General features: G+C 40.7%; 1 protein-coding gene across 1 annotated transcript; it reads right to left on the bottom strand.

Moving 5' to 3' along the window:
* Nucleotides 1–1,528: 1,528 nt before the first annotated feature.
* LOC110090625 (serpin B10) lies at nucleotides 1,529–16,292 on the bottom strand. The gene is made up of 8 exons (XM_020814340.3): nucleotides 15,981–16,292; nucleotides 12,034–12,212; nucleotides 10,882–10,926; nucleotides 10,353–10,490; nucleotides 7,153–7,270; nucleotides 6,113–6,255; nucleotides 4,795–4,962; nucleotides 1,529–3,537 (listed from the first exon to the last, which is right to left on the bottom strand). Exons 2-8 carry the CDS (start codon nucleotides 12,199–12,201, stop codon nucleotides 3,133–3,135), a joined length of 1,185 nt encoding a protein of 394 aa, XP_020669999.3. The 5' UTR covers nucleotides 12,202–12,212; nucleotides 15,981–16,292; the 3' UTR covers nucleotides 1,529–3,132.
* Nucleotides 16,293–16,326: the final 34 nt, after the last annotated feature.

Below are 16,326 nucleotides of genomic sequence, written 5' to 3'. Positions count from 1 at the left end.
TCAGCCACCCTGTTCCTGCAGCATCAGCAGTCCAGAATGTTGTAGTCCAAACATCATGGTAGCCTTAATCAGAAAGCATCCGCCAGTCTGAGCAGCTAAACAAAGACTGTTAAGACAAAGGTGTCAGAAGAGAAACCATCTCCTACAATTGATGACTTACAGAAATATCGCAATTAAAACAAATGGTTGGCTATGGCTGGAACTACACAGTCAAAATACTGCAAGATTGGTTGTGGGTATATAAGGGACGAATTTATTTATTTTTATGATCACATGATGCAAAGGCAGATTTGAACCAATCTGGCCTTTTTTACTCCTGACAGTTTTTTTTTCCTCTGGCACTGGGGACTTCTATTTTTTCAAGCTTGTATGATTTGAAAGGCCTTTCCCCCATGGGAGCAGTTGTTTCATTCTGCACCATAGCAGGGGAGGGTGTGTCTGTAGATGGTGTTGTGGTGACATAGGTAACTGGGGTGTGATATTTAGGAACTGCAGGAACATCCACCCCCAATGTCTCCGAATGTTTTAAATTTTTGAATAAACTAGTTCAGTGCAGAATCATTGTGTCGATATTAGTTAAGCATCGACACAGAATAAAAAAAAAATCAACCCAGAGTCCCCTCACCCACTACAGGCCCTTCTACTTTTTAAAAATCAAAACCTTTTGCTTTTCCCAATGCAGAAAGACCAGCCTAGCCCTTGTGTACAAAATGGTGCTTGGGAAAACCACCTTCCCCCTCACCTCTTGTCTCACAAAGGAGGAACAGGAGTGTGCACACGCACACACACACAAGCAGTGCCAGCATTAATCTCTCTCCTCAAAGCTCCTCTTCCAAGACAATTCTTTATTTTAACAGCTTAATTTCTTGGGCAGAACTTTTTTATTTATTTACAGCTTAACAAGCTATCTGGTTGGCAAGACAAGATGAAGAAATAGTGAGGATGGAAAGCCTTCTTAAAGTGGTTTCATTGAACTATGCCACCTACAGGTGCTTTAAATAGAACTGCAATTAGAAGGATTTTTTTCTGCTGCTTGTGGGGCCGCTTATATCAAACTGAATGTCCTAATGTGACTTCACAGCAAGAGAAGGTGAGTTAATTAGCATTTCCCTCACTGCGTAATCAGACTTTAAACTTTCCAAATATTGATGGCAAGTTCAGAATACAATACTGTACAGGAAGACATTGTTACATTGTTGGAGAATTTGTGGCTATTCGGATATGGTTGGACTCCAGTTCCTATCAGTCCTAACCAGTTTGGGCAATTATGAGAGAAAGTAGTTCATCACCCCTGAGAATGCTACATGTTCTCTGGCCTTGCAGAGTAGCCTTCTAGCAAAATTTGACTTGGAGCATCCCAACCTTTGGTGGAAAAATGGTATTTAAATAAAATGCATATTCAATAAGCAACAGTAAAGCATTAATTCCAGAATCAAAGCAAATAATCACATACAATCATATCAATATTCATCTGAATATCAAACTAAGTCTTTTCACTGTTGCAATAATTTCAGACATCACAAGCTTATCTATTTCTACAAGCTTTATTTATCTACATTGCTTCTATGCTCCATATGCACAAAATATTTCAGAGTTATAAATCCAAAAGTCTTACAGCTACATACACATACACTTAGAAATACATCGTTGCAAACTTATGAAAAGTTATAGGAGTCAACACTTAAGTTATAGGCATATAAAATGCAGCAGCATATCTTTTAAGATTAAGATTTTTGTAAGGGTAAAAAAGCACAATGATAATATTCCAAGTTACATTCTAAAAATGTAAGAGCTTATAGCCTAATAAGTACATATAAAAACAAAAGATGGAGAATATACCTCCTAGTAAAAGTATTATAAGTACAGTATTAGCAATATTAAGCATTACTTAAAAAGCATGGAAAAAATATCAAGGTTGTTACTAGTGAAAATATATTGAAATAACTTCTTTAGCCTCTTAGCATGTGAAGAACACAAACAGGAAAATAATACATTTTGTATGGTTGTTGTAGGTTTTCCGGACTGTTCTGGAGGGTTTTTTTCCTAACGTTTCACCAGTCTCTGTGGCTGGCATCTTTAAATTTCAATTACAGTGCATTCTAGCTGCTGTTCATGTCGATATGTAGAAATATCCATAGATTTCCTTTCAAAATGAATCTTCTACATTGCCCCCTTTTTTCAAATGTTCTTGGGTAAAATGAAGTGTTTGCAAGTAAAAAAGTTAGTACATGATCCCCTGAAAAAAACAGTATGTATGAAACAATCTCTTTATCAACATACTTTGAGTCTGACATTGAAGCAAACCACATTATTGGAGTCTGTATTATACTGCTGACTGACTGATAAGCACAAGATAAACTGCCCATCTATATATTGAGTGGAAGTATCTTCTTAACAGAGCTCATCACGTTTGGAACAGGATCACCTTCATACATGATATGCATCCAGTCAACTAATCGATCTTGTGATTGTAAAAAAATCTGTGAATGCTTCCCAATATATGTTTTAAAGAGCATTTCCACTGAGCTCATTCTCTGACCTCTGGCTTTGCCAAAATAAACAATAATGCCCTGTGAATATAACATTGGGTGCAAGGTTTCAGGTAAGTTTTACAAGACATGGTTTACACATTTCTTTTCAAATTCTACATACTCCATCAGCACACATTTTTTTGAGTTTCTTAAATGTTAATGCTTTCACTCTCACTGAAATATCACATCCACCAATTTTTTTTTGCTCATAGCAAAGCTCCAAACCCAGGAGAAAAACATCACATGCTGCATTTGTTTTGATAACCATGATTAGTGGGGCTCTGGGAGGGACCTCAAAAGGCGAGAGTGACCCGACACCATTTTTTCTTTGATAAATGTATGCCCTTTATTATTTTGAAAGAAACAGGGCAACAGTGATGTATGTCAGAGATGATACAGAAAGGTTTCATATATTGGTATGCCTTAAAACCAACATTAGGTCTAAATCTAGGGCTCAATATTTTTTTCTTTGCTGCCAAGCATTTTATACTCAGAAAATAGTACTGAATTTAGCTGAACCCCTGCCTTATTAAGTGCACTTCAGATTCCAGCCTTTATCTGCACAGGATTATTGATAAAGTGGCAGAAGCGATGAAATGTTCTAAGGAGAGCAGAATCTGCCAAAGAAAAGGATGTTCTTGGTTTTGTTATGCCTGATAAAGAAAAGAAAAGGATGATCTGCTTCAACTTTTATTGGCTGCACTGCTGATCTCGTTACAATAACAGCTGCAGTGGCAGCTGCTGCCTCAGTGCCCTCTTCGTTGACTTCCAAAAAGGCCTTGTGAAATACCTCTGACAAAACCAAGTCATTTTGGGCTGACATTCCTGAAAAATTAGCTTGGTTTTGATTGAAGGCATCCTTCATCCCCATGCTGCTTAGAGTAGACTTGAGGTCATAACTCTCTTCTAGTTTGATCCTCGGTAGGTGAACCTCCACATCTGTTTTCTCCATCATTTCTGGACTGGTCCATATTGATAGCCTCTCATATGTTAGTTCTTTTTCCAGCTACAGTTAGATAAGAAAATTGGTTAGAAGGTGAAACCAAAACACAGCTTTCATGGGGGCAGGGGAAGTGAATTCTGAGTCTTAAGCCAAACATTTATGGTCACTCGTATTGCAAAATTTAAAACAAAGATGTCTAGGCGTCCGGGGGCGGGGGGAACAACCCTCCAGATCAAGTTTCTGGAGAGAAAAATGCAAATCAGAAAAAAAGCAAAGTGTGCTGCTTATATACCGCCCCATAGTGCTTCAAGCGCTTCAAGCACTCTCTGGGCGGTTTACAAGTTAGTTATGCAGGCTACTCATTCCCCCCCCCCCCCCGTGAGCTGGGTACTCATTTTACCGACCTTGGAAGGATAGAAGGCTGAGTCAACCTTGAGCCGGCTATCTGGGATTGAAACATGTTTCAGCTCAAAAGTATCAGGTGAGCCAATTCATAGTTGCCTTAAGAGGACATATCAGCCACCTAGGTGTAAATCCCTGTGAACTCAGAGCAGGTAATGTCTTAAGGCAGAAATAGATGTATTAAATAGCCCTCAGAAGAAGAGGAAAATCCTTTGGGTGTCATTACAGAAGTTTCACCTTGTTAAATTTGTAGATTAAGAAAACATGGAATTCCACGTGGTGGCGCTGCGGGCTAAACCGCAGAAGCCTGTGCTGCAGGGTCAGAAGACCAGCACTCATAAGATTGAATCCACGCAAGGGACTGAGCTCCCATCACTTTGTCCCAGCTCCTCGCCAACCTAGCAGTTCGAAAGCATGTAAATGCAAGTAGATAAATAGGTACCACCTCAGTGGTAAGGTAAAATGGTGTTCCCTAGTCACGCTGGCCATGTGACAACAGAAACTGTCTTCGGACAAGCGCTGGCTCTAGGGCTTGAAAACAGGATGAGCACCCGTCCCCTAGAGTCGGACACGACTGGATTAAAAATGTCAAGGGGAATCTTTACCTTTACCATGTTTTGAGGTATAATAATCTGTAATGCCTGATTTTGCCCTCAATAACTATGTATAAAAATGCAGAGTAAGTTTCACTAAGGCTGCAGTTTTATACAATTACTGGGACTTACTTCCAAATTGGTATTCATAGGTTTACTGTGTCAGAGGTATTTAAGCTTATGCTTTGTGGGACCTCTAAATATTCTTGAAGACAAATGGGAGAACGAAGACACTCTTTTTAATTCAACTATCTCAGAGAATTGAAGCTTACATATGCCTGTTGAGTCTAACAGTCCCCAGGAAAGGTATGAAGAAAGGTTTTACCACTTCCAGACCGGTAGATTCATCTGTGATGTCTTCAGGAAGCAGGATCAAAAGGCTGAGGTCATTGCTAACATAGGGTAGTTCAAGAATGTAGACTCTCAAAGTCTCAACGTAGAAAGCCGGAAACGTGTCCCATAGAAACATCATTTGCACAGGCTTTGTTTGGATCTGCAATTTTGGTTTATTAGAAGACATGTTATTCCTTTTCCCACTTTAAGTCCCTATTCTGGCCACTGATTGGCTGTAACACATCTCTACTTAGGCGGGTCATCTGTCTCCGCGCCATGGGGTAGTACTGAAAATCCAAAGACCGGCGATCTTGTTTGAATATGCACAGTTTTACATCTGAACCTGATGAAACGGCAGCTCCACAGTTTGAAAAGGAGATGGCTTAAGAAGTAAGGGACACTTGATTATGTTTCAGTGAGTTTCACAGCTCTCTATGATGCAAATTAACCAGCCCCGCTGTGTTGTTTTAATCTGCAACCTTGGAGATTTATTTGGTTTTTATTGTATTTTGTTTGTTTTTAATGGTTTGATGGTGGAGCTGCTTCATTTTATTACATAGCCAAATGTGTTTTTATGTTTCTTTAATCTGTTAAAAGTTTGTATGCCATCCCTTAGCAGAAAGGCAGGGTAAACATGTAATGAATGTATAACTTATGTTTGCTTGGCAGTTGGTATCAAGAGGTAAAAAGTGAGTTATGTATGCAGATTATTGTGCGGATACAACAGCTCTAGAGGGAAAATATTTAGCATTTAATTGCAAAGCTGCTGCTTCATCTCATTAACCTCAGGGGTCACCATGGGAACAGGACAGTATCAATTATAAAACTGATTGCTGTTCTTAGGATAACAGACTAGTTATAATTAGCAGATTTTGCCCATTCCAACTATAGCTTAATCTTATCTGCTTTATTCAAGTTTCCCTACCTTTTGAACACTTTCATTTACAATGTTCATATATCCTGTTTACTTTTTTTACTAAAATTCCAGCACAAATATTAGTTACAGCAAGGATAAACTTTACAGGATTTATCTTGCCACATTAAAACAGTGTACATTGCAGGGAATCTTTAGCAATATAAGCAAATTTGGCTCTGCTAGAAGTCATCTCCAAGTCAGTTAACAATTGTAATTTTAAAAAAAAGTACATGCACATTGTGTACAAACACACTACTGTACTGATTTTGTGGTTTTCCTTTTAGTATGTTTGTTCTGGAGATTATGTGTAGAGTTACTAGTGCTTTTGTAAATTAATGTTATGTATTCTGGCCTTGAATAAGATGGCACACTGTTATTAGCATTATACGCTTACCTTACTCAGTCTGAAAGATTTTTCAATGGTATTTTCTTTCTGAAATTTTTTCTCCCATTGTCCCTTGAAGTAAATGGCATTTACTAGGACCAATACAGTTTGAGAATCAATGGCACCTTTAGGCAACAGATTCTGGATTCTGTCTTTTGGACATGAAAAGTACATTTATTAGCATAAATGCTGGTATCCTGGTAGAGTAAAGACAATGTACATCTTTATAAGTATAGCCTAAGGAGAAAAAAAATCAATCAATGGCTGGCTAGGGAAGCCTGGTATTTGTAGTCCAAAAAAAGTAACCGGGCCAAGTTCTTTATAAGGAAGTCTCTTCTACTGATTTCAGTAGAGCAGCTCCCCCTTTAAACTGTAGTTTTCCTCTGGGATGCTTAGAAAATTATTATTTTTTTGTTGTTGACTATAACAGAATAGCGAGATAGCAAGGCTGGTTTGGGTTGTTGCAAAAGGGTCATTCCTTTCCCACTCTGCTTTCAAATTATTTTAAATTGTTTCAGTTCAGCACTATGTTTAATATAAATTATTAAATTATCTTTGGTTTTCTGACATTACAGCAGGTTGTCCTGTGCTAGAAGAAAAGAAGGGTGTTTTTTTTAAAATAATAAAATGAATAAATGAAAATAAAAAATTTGATCAGGGCTAGATTCTTAAAAGTTGAGAAGCTTCACAAACTTCATAGTACAGCCCTGGTGCAATTTACAAATTTTATCCCAAATAAGTAATAGTTAAAAAGCCCATTCTCAGTATTCTGGCCTAGGACCAAGATTTTTTTGCAATGCAGTTCTGATCTACATGTTGGTGCTAGTATTTAAAGGAAGGGAAAAATCTGAGGCAAGTCTGATGAGTGTCTTTGATTTGTCGAACAAAGCAACTTTATTGTTTCTAAAAAGGTGGGGAAGAAAGGAGAGAATTATTCCTTTGATTCTCAATGTGATTTAAAGCATCAAGGCACAAGGGCAGGCCTAGAGCTTTGCCACTAAAGAAATTCCTGGAACCAGAGTCTGCAGTGAAGGAAAGAATGAACTTACTGTCAGTCTGTCTTTCAACCCAAGAGTTGATTTGGTTCCTGGCTTGTTCTGCAGCCCTCAAAAAATCAACTGATTGTGGTTCCGCGTGGTAGTATTTCTTAGCAAGCTGCAGGTATTCCTAAAAAGTATAAAGACAAAACATATTCTTTTAATCTCACTGCAGCCCATCTGGGTTGACCCCGGACTGTACTCTGGTCCCTGACAATGGCACAGCTATGGAATTTTAGTCTGGATGTGAATAACTTCCAGGGCTCAGTAGGAGACCCGCATACACTCTTCACTTTTCAGGATCAAGACTCTGACTTCAGATAGATTTTTTTCCATATACAGTGGTGCCTCGCAAGATTGCCTCGCAGGACGATTAATCCGCAAGACAATTGGTTTTTGTGATCACTGTTGCTCTTCACAAGACGATTTTTTTTCTATGGACGATTTTCGCGAGATGGCGAGTTTTCCCCATTGGAACACATTAAATAGATTTCAATGCATTCCAATGGGGAACTGCGTTCTGCAAGATGATGTTTTCTATGGGTGATTTTTGCAAGGCAGTGATTTTTCCATTGGAATGCATTAAATAGATTTCAATGCATTCCAATGGGGGAACCGTGTTTCGCAAGACGATGTTTTCACAAGACAGCGATTTTCGTGGAACGAATTAACATTGTCTTGTGAGGCACCACTGTATAGCACTTCATATTGCACATACCTAATGTGTGATGCAGCAAAAAAAGGAGAATGACAATATAGATCAAGAATAGAAAAAATAGAATTTATTACAGTCAAGTGACCAGCCCAATATACATCAAAGAACTTCCTTTTCAGACAACGTGCATAGCCTACATGTCTGTAGCAGTTTATGTTGGGATGGGTAAAGTGTGACCCTCCCATTGTTCTGGTACTGTTGTTCCCATCCGCCTTAGCCGACAGTAGGATGGGAATTCTTATTTGAGGACAACAGCATTTTCAGTGGGTTTGTTGTTATTGTTTGTGAAGTTGCTGAGAATTCATCTTTGTATTATCTGTATCCTACTCTATATCATAAGATCCGAGGGCAGAGTACAGCAAGAATAGTACAGAACAATTTAAAGAATTTAAATGGGAATCATTGAACCACAGGGCTTCTGTCTTGTCAAGAATCAGTTTCAGTTTATTGGCCCTCATCCAGCCCATTGCAGCATCCAGACAACAGTCCAACACCTGCACAGCCTTAGCTGCCTCTGCTAAGGAGAGGTAGAGCTGAGTGCCATCAGCAGACTGATGTCACTCAACCCCCAAATGCTTAACAACCTGTCTCCAACAACTTCATATGAATGTAAAAAAAATAAAGGGGTGTGGTGTTCACCCTCGTGCCCCTTGCTTGACTGTCAAAACTCAGAGCACACAAAGGCAAACAATCCCCTCTTTTACACTGCTGCCACCAGGTGATCACCAAATCACCATTTCTTCAGGAAGATAAAGATTCAGGCCCACACTTCAAGGTCTTTTAAATAGGACTTTTGTTTATTGATTACAGAAATTGAAATTGATTCATGAATATCTTCTTTAAGTAAATTTATTATTAACCACCACCTTCTATTTGATAATGCACTCCTAACTTTAATCACACCTCAGAATTCCTCAAATTCCACACTCTAGCTACTTCTCTCTCACACACTCCCTCTGACCTTTCTCTGACTGCGCCCTTGAATATCTCAGGCTCCGCCTCTTATCACATCTCTCTCGGCTCCGCCTCTCAGCAAAATGAATATGCATGAACAATTAACAGAACAGAACATGAACCATTGACATAATAAAGGGGAATGCTACAAGGGGATAGAGTGGAACTCTGTGACACCCCCAACTTAATTGCCATGAGTTTGAAAAAAATAAATCCTTCAGTATCATTCTCTGGAAAGAGTTCCACAGATAGAAAAGGACCTGCTATGACACAGAGCATCCTGTTCCCATTCTTAACTGCTGCTCCAGGAGGACACCATGCTTAATGCTATTAAATGCCAGCAAAAGGTGCAGGATGATCAACAAGGATTGGTTCAATGATTTCCATCTAAACTATTTCAATTTATTCCTTAGCAAGTCATCAGTTGGGGCAACCAAGGTTGTTTTATTCTGGACCCCTGGATTGAAATTAGACTGAAATGTGTCAGACTACTTTGTTCCATTCATAAATAGCTGAAGCTGCACAGCCACCTCATGCTCAAGAACCTTGCCCATATTTATGATAGGGTGGTAGCTCTCACATTCCTCCCGGTCCAGGGAGGTGACCTGCAGGAAAAGGAGGCCCCGCTGTTTCTTTCAGAGGAATAAATATCACACCCTGGATGCACCCAACAATCCAGTTCTGCTAGACCTTATCAGTCAAGATGGGCAAGTATCAAGCTTACATTTGGCAGTGTGGACTGACTGAGGCATCATATCATGTTACTAGGCTGAAACAGCTGAAACTGTTCCTAAGAAATCAGACTAGACGGTGTATTAGGTACCTCCACATTCTAAGCAAAATCAAGCAAATTTCTCTTCAAAGTGTGTAGCAAATTTATCGCAACAGTTTGCTGAAGGTACCACTCCTGGTTTCTTTGAGCCTGATGCCAACAAGCTCCTTATTACTCACCACAACTCTGCTGGGTGGCAGGTCAAAGATGAAACAGCACGGGCAAAGTAAGACTTTGTGCCATCCTTACTGCATCATAGTAGGCACAACGTTACAGGAATTACATCCTGTGCTGCCTTACCTACAGTACTCTTGACACAGATGGAAGCCTTATGCTGCTACTCATCACCAGTCCACCAAGCACAGAGCTAGCCAGAGACTGGCTGGAGATGGGTGCTCGGGCCTTAAAGCCACCTCAGAAACAAGATCCAAAGTTTCCATTCATCCAGTGCTGCTCACCTTGAGAGTTTTCCTTGCCTGGAGACCTGGTGAAGCACAGCAGTGCCCTGAGGTTCTAGCCAGCACTCAGAGACGTAGCAACCCTTCTATGTAAGGCATTCAGCTTACACATTTTTTGTGAGCAGCACAAAAAATGAAGAGGGTTCATGGCTGTCCATGCCCTTAACTCTGCAATATCTGGTCGCCCTTTATAGCCACCATTTCCAAGAGGTTAGGATAACAAGAATATATCCCAAGTAATCTTGGAGATTAGAGTTGGATTTAGTTTAAACTAATTTCAGATTAAACATGACAGTTTAGTATAAATACTTACTGTAATGAATTTGAAAGTCTTTTCTCCATAGAGTCTATTGGCGGTTTTAAGCAAATACGTGGCCCTGGGTTGGTTGATTTCAGAAATCAGTTGCTGGAAAGCCACATGGACAAGATCATCTTTGCTGAGGTCCGGTTCCTTTACAGGGAGACAAGAGTTCAATTGCACTGCATGTATGATATGCTTCAGTATGTGCACACATGCACATGTAAAATTTTTATGTATTTAAAATATTTTTACCCTGCCTTTCTCCTTAAAAGGACCCGAGGCAGCTTAAAACTTTAGCAAGGGAACCTTACCACCTTCCATGCCCTGCTAAAAATGGCCATTTTACACAGATGCTACTGCCCAGGCCCTTCCCCCCCCCCATATTAATTTCCATTAAAAAGAATGATTAAACTTTACTATATTTGAAGCAATGACTCTCTGGGGTTTCCTTTTCCATAATTCACCAGTTTGTTCCACAATTCACGAAACCAGTTTCCACACACACAATTTTTATTGTTGTTCTCATCCAAGGTTACGTTACCTGTGAAGAATTTTCGGTTTCTTTTATTGAATGGAAATGAAGCACCTGCAAATGGAGTTGTGAAAAGAATAATGACAAAGGATGTTACAGAAGTTGGATAGAAGATGTCTTCATAATCATCCAGGAGTTCCAGCCAGGGATGGGGAGATGCAAGTCCCTGTTGAGTCCAACACAAGTCAACACATTGGCAACTTGATTTGGACTCGACTCAGGGATTTCTGGGTTGACTTGGAATTCATGACTTGGACCCATTTCTCCAAGCTGTGTTCTTTAGTCCCTATGGGCCCGCCACCACCTGCTGCCCGCCACTCTCCTCTTCGAAGGTGCATGTGCAGAGACAGCAGGCTAACTTCCCTTCCTGGAGCTGGTCCCTGCCTCTGCACATGTGACCAGGGCTTGTGTGGGTGGAGGCAGGGTTTCGGCTCCTGGATGGGAAGCCAGGCCTGCTGCCTTTGAAGAGGATGCCAGTGGGTGGTGGCTGCAGTGGTGGAAGCAAGTAGGCCAATGGCGGTAGTGCGGGTAGACAGCAGGTGAAGGTGCGGCAACCTGCCTGCTGTCGCTATACATGCGCCAGCTTATCGGCTGGCCGTCACATTCATAGTCTGAGTTTTTGGGTCAAGTCTTGAATCCCAAGCCTGGGGGGCGGGGAGCAAAAGGACTCGAGGTTTGGACTCAAGGCTTGAGACTCAGGTCCAAAAACTTGCCAGATTTCTTAATCCTTAACTCTGTTTTCAAGACAATGACTGGCTTTACTAAAAAGTTTATTCGGCAGAAGTGAATGTATGTACAATATCTTACCTCATATCCTGAATCCATATAGAGTTTTATTAAAGCATCCTGCTGTACATGTATTGAAAGGACAGGTTAGCTCTCTTTCCTTGGGCTGACTTTTGTATGTGTGTTGGTATTATTGTTGTTGCTGTGGCCATTATCTACATTTGCATGACATGCAACAACGTCTAATGAAAGAGCAGCCAACCTGGGTGGTTTCCATTCTACCAGTCTCCAAATTCCTCTAGAGTACAGTTCCTAGAATCCCTGCATTGCCTGGGGCTTCCGAGAGCTGAAACCCAACACCACCATTGGAAACCACAGGACGAGTCTTGTATTTATTGAAATTCAGGGCCATCACAACCAAACTGAAGAGCCTACCTCAGCTATCTGGCTGGCAGTGTTCTTCCTTGCTCCTAGGTAGACCATGGCCAAAGCAAATGACATACTCGAGGGTGAAAAGAATATATTTTTGCCTTGGGATGATTGATTCAGTTTTTTGAAAAACTCTACTGTGAAGTTGCCGCTGGCTACTGCGAGAGATTCCATCACTAAAATCTCTGGAAAACATGACAGAAAGGATAATAATAACATCTTTGAAATAAAAGTGGTCCGTGTCATATCATTCTCTTATTAATAGGGAAGGAAAACCACCTGAGGTCAGTGGGATTTACTTCGTAATAAACATGTAAGCAATTGTAACCCTAGTTAAGTGTTTTGTATTGTGCCAACATTTGGGTACGATTAGATTAGCCATTGTCAGCCATTCTCATGACATGCCCAAGCCAACATAGATGTCGCTGTTTCAGTAATGTATACATGCTAAAAATTCCTGCTCGTTCTAGGACTACTCTATCTGGAACTTTGTCCTGCCAGGTGATACCAAAAATGCGTCAGAGACAATGCATATGGAATGTATTCAACTTCCTCTCCTGCTGTGCACAAAGGGTCCAGGACTCATTGCAGTACCTGGAGTGTATTCAGGACACAGACTCTATAGACCTGGATCTTCGTATATGCCATCTGCTTCTTATTAAGCCATACACTCTTTGTGAGACTAGAGAACATGGCAGCTGCTTTGCCAATGCGTCTATCCAGCTGGATATCTAGAGTGTTAGAGATTGTTGAACCAAGGTATACGAAGTAATGAACCTCCAATTCTTGTATGAATAGGGTAAAAGAGGGAGGTGAATCCACAACCTGACACCTTACTTATGTTTTCTTAAGGCTGATAGTTAATCCAAAGTCTTGTCAGGCTTTGCTAAAACAATTCATGAGTTGTTGGAGGTCTTTGGCAAAATGGGCAACAACAACTGCATCATTGGTGAAAAGGAAGTCCCGCATGCATTTCACCTGGACTTGGGTCTTTGCTCTCAATCTAGAGGGATTAAAGAGCTTTCCATTTGATCTAGTCCAGAGAGAGACACCTTCTGTTGCAGTTCCAAAGGTGTGCTTCAGCAGGACAGCAAAAAAGGTCCCAAACAGATTTGGTGCGAGGACACAGCCCTGTTTCACTCCGCTTCAGATGTCAAAGGGATCTGATGTTGAGCCATCAAAAACTACAGCGCCCTTCATTTCCTCATGAAAGGACCTGATGCTGTTAAGGAGACGAGGTGGACATCCAAACTTGGGAAGTATTTTAAAAAGACCATCCCTGCTAAAGAAATTAAAGGCCTTTGTAACATCTATGAAGGCCACAAAGAGTGGCTGTTGTTGTTCCCTACATTTCTCCTGCAACTGTCTGAGGGAGTGGATCTATTAACTCGAAATTCACACTGTGATTCTGGATAGACTCAGTCTGCAAGCACCTGGAGCCTCTTCAGCACAACACGGACAAGCGGCTTTCTTACAATGCTGAGAAGAGAGATGCCATGGTAGTTATTGCAGTCGCCCCGTCTCCTTTGTTCTTATACAATGTGACGATGTTTGCATCCTTCATGTCCTGTGGTACCCCAGCTTCTCTCCAACAAAGACAAAAGATTTCACACAGCTCAGTGGTGACAATCTCTTTACACTTCAATACTTCAACAGGGATGTTATCCTTCCCAGGTGTCTTGCCGGAGGTGAGGAAATCCAAGGCCACTTTTATTTCTGCTAAAGTTAGTTCACTGTCCAACTCTTCCAAGACAGGCAGGCACTCGATGTTATTTAGTGCCTCTTCAGTTACTACATTCTCTCTGGAATATAGCTCAGAGTAGTGCTGCACCCAGCATTCCATCTGCTGTGCTCAGTCCTGGATGATCATGCCTGTAGCAGTCTTCAAAGGAGCAGATTTCTTTTGTATTGGACCTAAAGCCTGCTTGATACTATCATACATTCCCTTGATGTTACCTGTGTCCGTTGCTATCTGTATCTGAGAGCAGAGTTGGAGCCAATAATAATTAGAACATCTCCTGGAAGCCTGTTGAACTTTGCTACAAGCAACTCAGATAGCCTGCATGTTGTACTCGCTAGGACAGGCTTTGTATGCTGCTAGAGCTCTCCTCTTATCCTTGATGGCTGGCATCAGCGCCTCCGAATGGGCTTCGAACCAGTTGGTCATCTTTTTGGTCTTCTTGCCAGATGTGGACAAGGTGGTGTTATAAACAACATTATTGAAATGTTTCCATCATTCAAGCGCATTTGCATCAGCCAGGCCTGGAAGAGTTTCAACCTTCACTCATGCTGCTGTTGTCTCTTTACTTGTGAGTAAACCAGGTAAATGTATTCATGAGTAACCCAGGTAAACTTTGCTTGAAAGTAACACAGCATCCAAAAAACGGCATGGACCCTTCTCACAGGAGAATAAACCGCTCCAAGGTGAATGAACAGATCACTCAAGTGAGAGATCAAATAGGTCACTATGAAGATAAGGACCTTTTAGGTGTGGACCAGACTATTCCAAATTCCCCTCTCTAGACAGGCCCTTAGAGGCTGAATATACAGGCATTTAGCTCTCTGTTTGATCAGCTGTGGGGATGGGTTGTTTCACTCTTTGTGCCAGCAATTCAATGGCATATTTGCTGGAGCAAACTAGCCTCCCCCCCCCCCAGGGTGCTCCTACCCACACCTTTCTGAGCCCCTGTCAGGTGCTATCCTTTAAAAGGTTCCAATAGGATTACTTCATTATGAACACTGGACTGCACAAAAGCCTTTGACGTACAAAAAGATTTGTGTGTGTGTGTTTGTCCTGGTTATTACTTGAAAAAGCCTTTTCTACAAGACCAAGTTGGATAGATCTTAATCATCTAAAAGCAAACTCCACTGCTGCCAGCTGAATTGTCAAGTCAAAGTATTTAAGGCTCTGTTCTGACTCTTTTCTAAAATTTCAGTAGAATATGAGCTTCTGAAAACACTTCTTTTGATCTAGCATGGCTTAATGACCGACACAAGTGCAAAAGAGACCGTGGTTTCTGTGCTTTTTCAGCCTATCAGCATTAACTGTCATTAACTTTTTTTGCAGAAAACCACACTCATTTTAATTTGTGGAAGGTGCAGAGATTTGGGACCATCCCCAAATTAAATTGTTGCCCGTGGCAATAATAATAATAAAAAAAATATAACAACACTTGTACCTCGTTCCCTCATTGCACAGTAGGAGAATGAACTGGGCTGGATCTGAAGCTTACTTTAACACGATGAACAAGATGGCATTTGCCATGACTCTTAAAAAATAATTGATTAGTTTTTGAGGTTACAGAACAGGTCATCTTCCCAGACAAGGAATGGCCAAGGGCTCAGGAGGAATTGTTGGGCTGTTGTTCTACCCCAGTCATCTGTTGTCTGAGGCAGCTATCTTACTTTGCCTCATGATAGTGCCAGATTTGCTGAGAAGTAGCCTAAGAAAATCCTTACTCCTTTTACAGAATCAAGACATTCTGGGAGGTGGGAGCGACTACTACATCATCTCAACCAATGTTTAAGATGACACTCAGTATTATATGAAAAACATGTTTTAGAAAATACACATGTTATTTTTTACTTGTGCATGACAAACCAGACTTGGAGAACTGCAGAAGCTCTGAGCCCTTAAATTTATTACAGGATAAATCTATAGCCCATCTTTCTACCCATAAAAGACAAACATAATTCCATCTTGGTCATTCTGTATGGCTGCCCAGTGATCTCTTGAAAAAGCAGTAACAACCTCAAAACCATTCATTGACACAATTTCAAGCAATATATTGAATTCTGCTCTTTCTTTAGAGGTTAATCACATATTCATTCACTCAATCCTATATTTTCTTGAGAAAAATAATAAGCAAACCTGACCCAAGGACACATGATTTTTCAGTGGATAGAATGTTTGCCTTTTCCCCATGAAAAGCAGCACATGCATTTTACAGTACCTGGAGCTGGTATTGTTAAGTGGCTTCCTCAGTCAGGTTTGGCTGCACTTATGAAGAAATAACTGCAAAATGTGAGCAGCTTATACTTCCCCTTATTTATAACTTTCATGTCAACATCTCGCCCATCCTCAGCTGCTACAGTTGCTTGCTGCAAAAGTTTAGGACTGACAGCTGCTGTACATTACCTAAGAACCTTTAAAGTGCTAAATGATAATTGAATATTAGTGTCTTGCTTGCCGAAAGAGAAGGAAGATAGGATACTGCACAATTCAGATGACACCTCTTGTTGGATCAGCTTTGGATATTGGGGTCTTTGCTCCTGGAAAGGGGATATGGTGTAATTCAA

This window comes from Pogona vitticeps, chromosome 4 (genome assembly GCF_051106095.1).
Source record: "Pogona vitticeps strain Pit_001003342236 chromosome 4, PviZW2.1, whole genome shotgun sequence".
Lineage (NCBI taxonomy): Eukaryota > Metazoa > Chordata > Lepidosauria > Squamata > Agamidae > Pogona > Pogona vitticeps.
This window is presented reverse-complemented; position numbering and strand designations above follow the sequence as displayed.

What these genes read in the sequence shown, in the direction of transcription:
- LOC110090625 (XM_020814340.3), bottom strand. Translation starts at nt 12,201, where the DNA reads ATGGAATCTCTCGCAGTAGCCAGCGGCAACTTCACAGTAGAGTTTTTC. An exon ending in CTGCCAGCCAGATAGCTGAG is followed by an intron (nt 10,927 to 12,033) that starts GTAGGCTCTTCA and finishes CTCCATTTGCAG; the next exon opens with GTGCTTCATTTCCATTCAAT. An exon ending in AATCTACCGGTCTGGAAGTG is followed by an intron (nt 3,538 to 4,794) that starts GTAAAACCTTTC and finishes ATCTAACTGTAG; the next exon opens with CTGGAAAAAGAACTAACATA.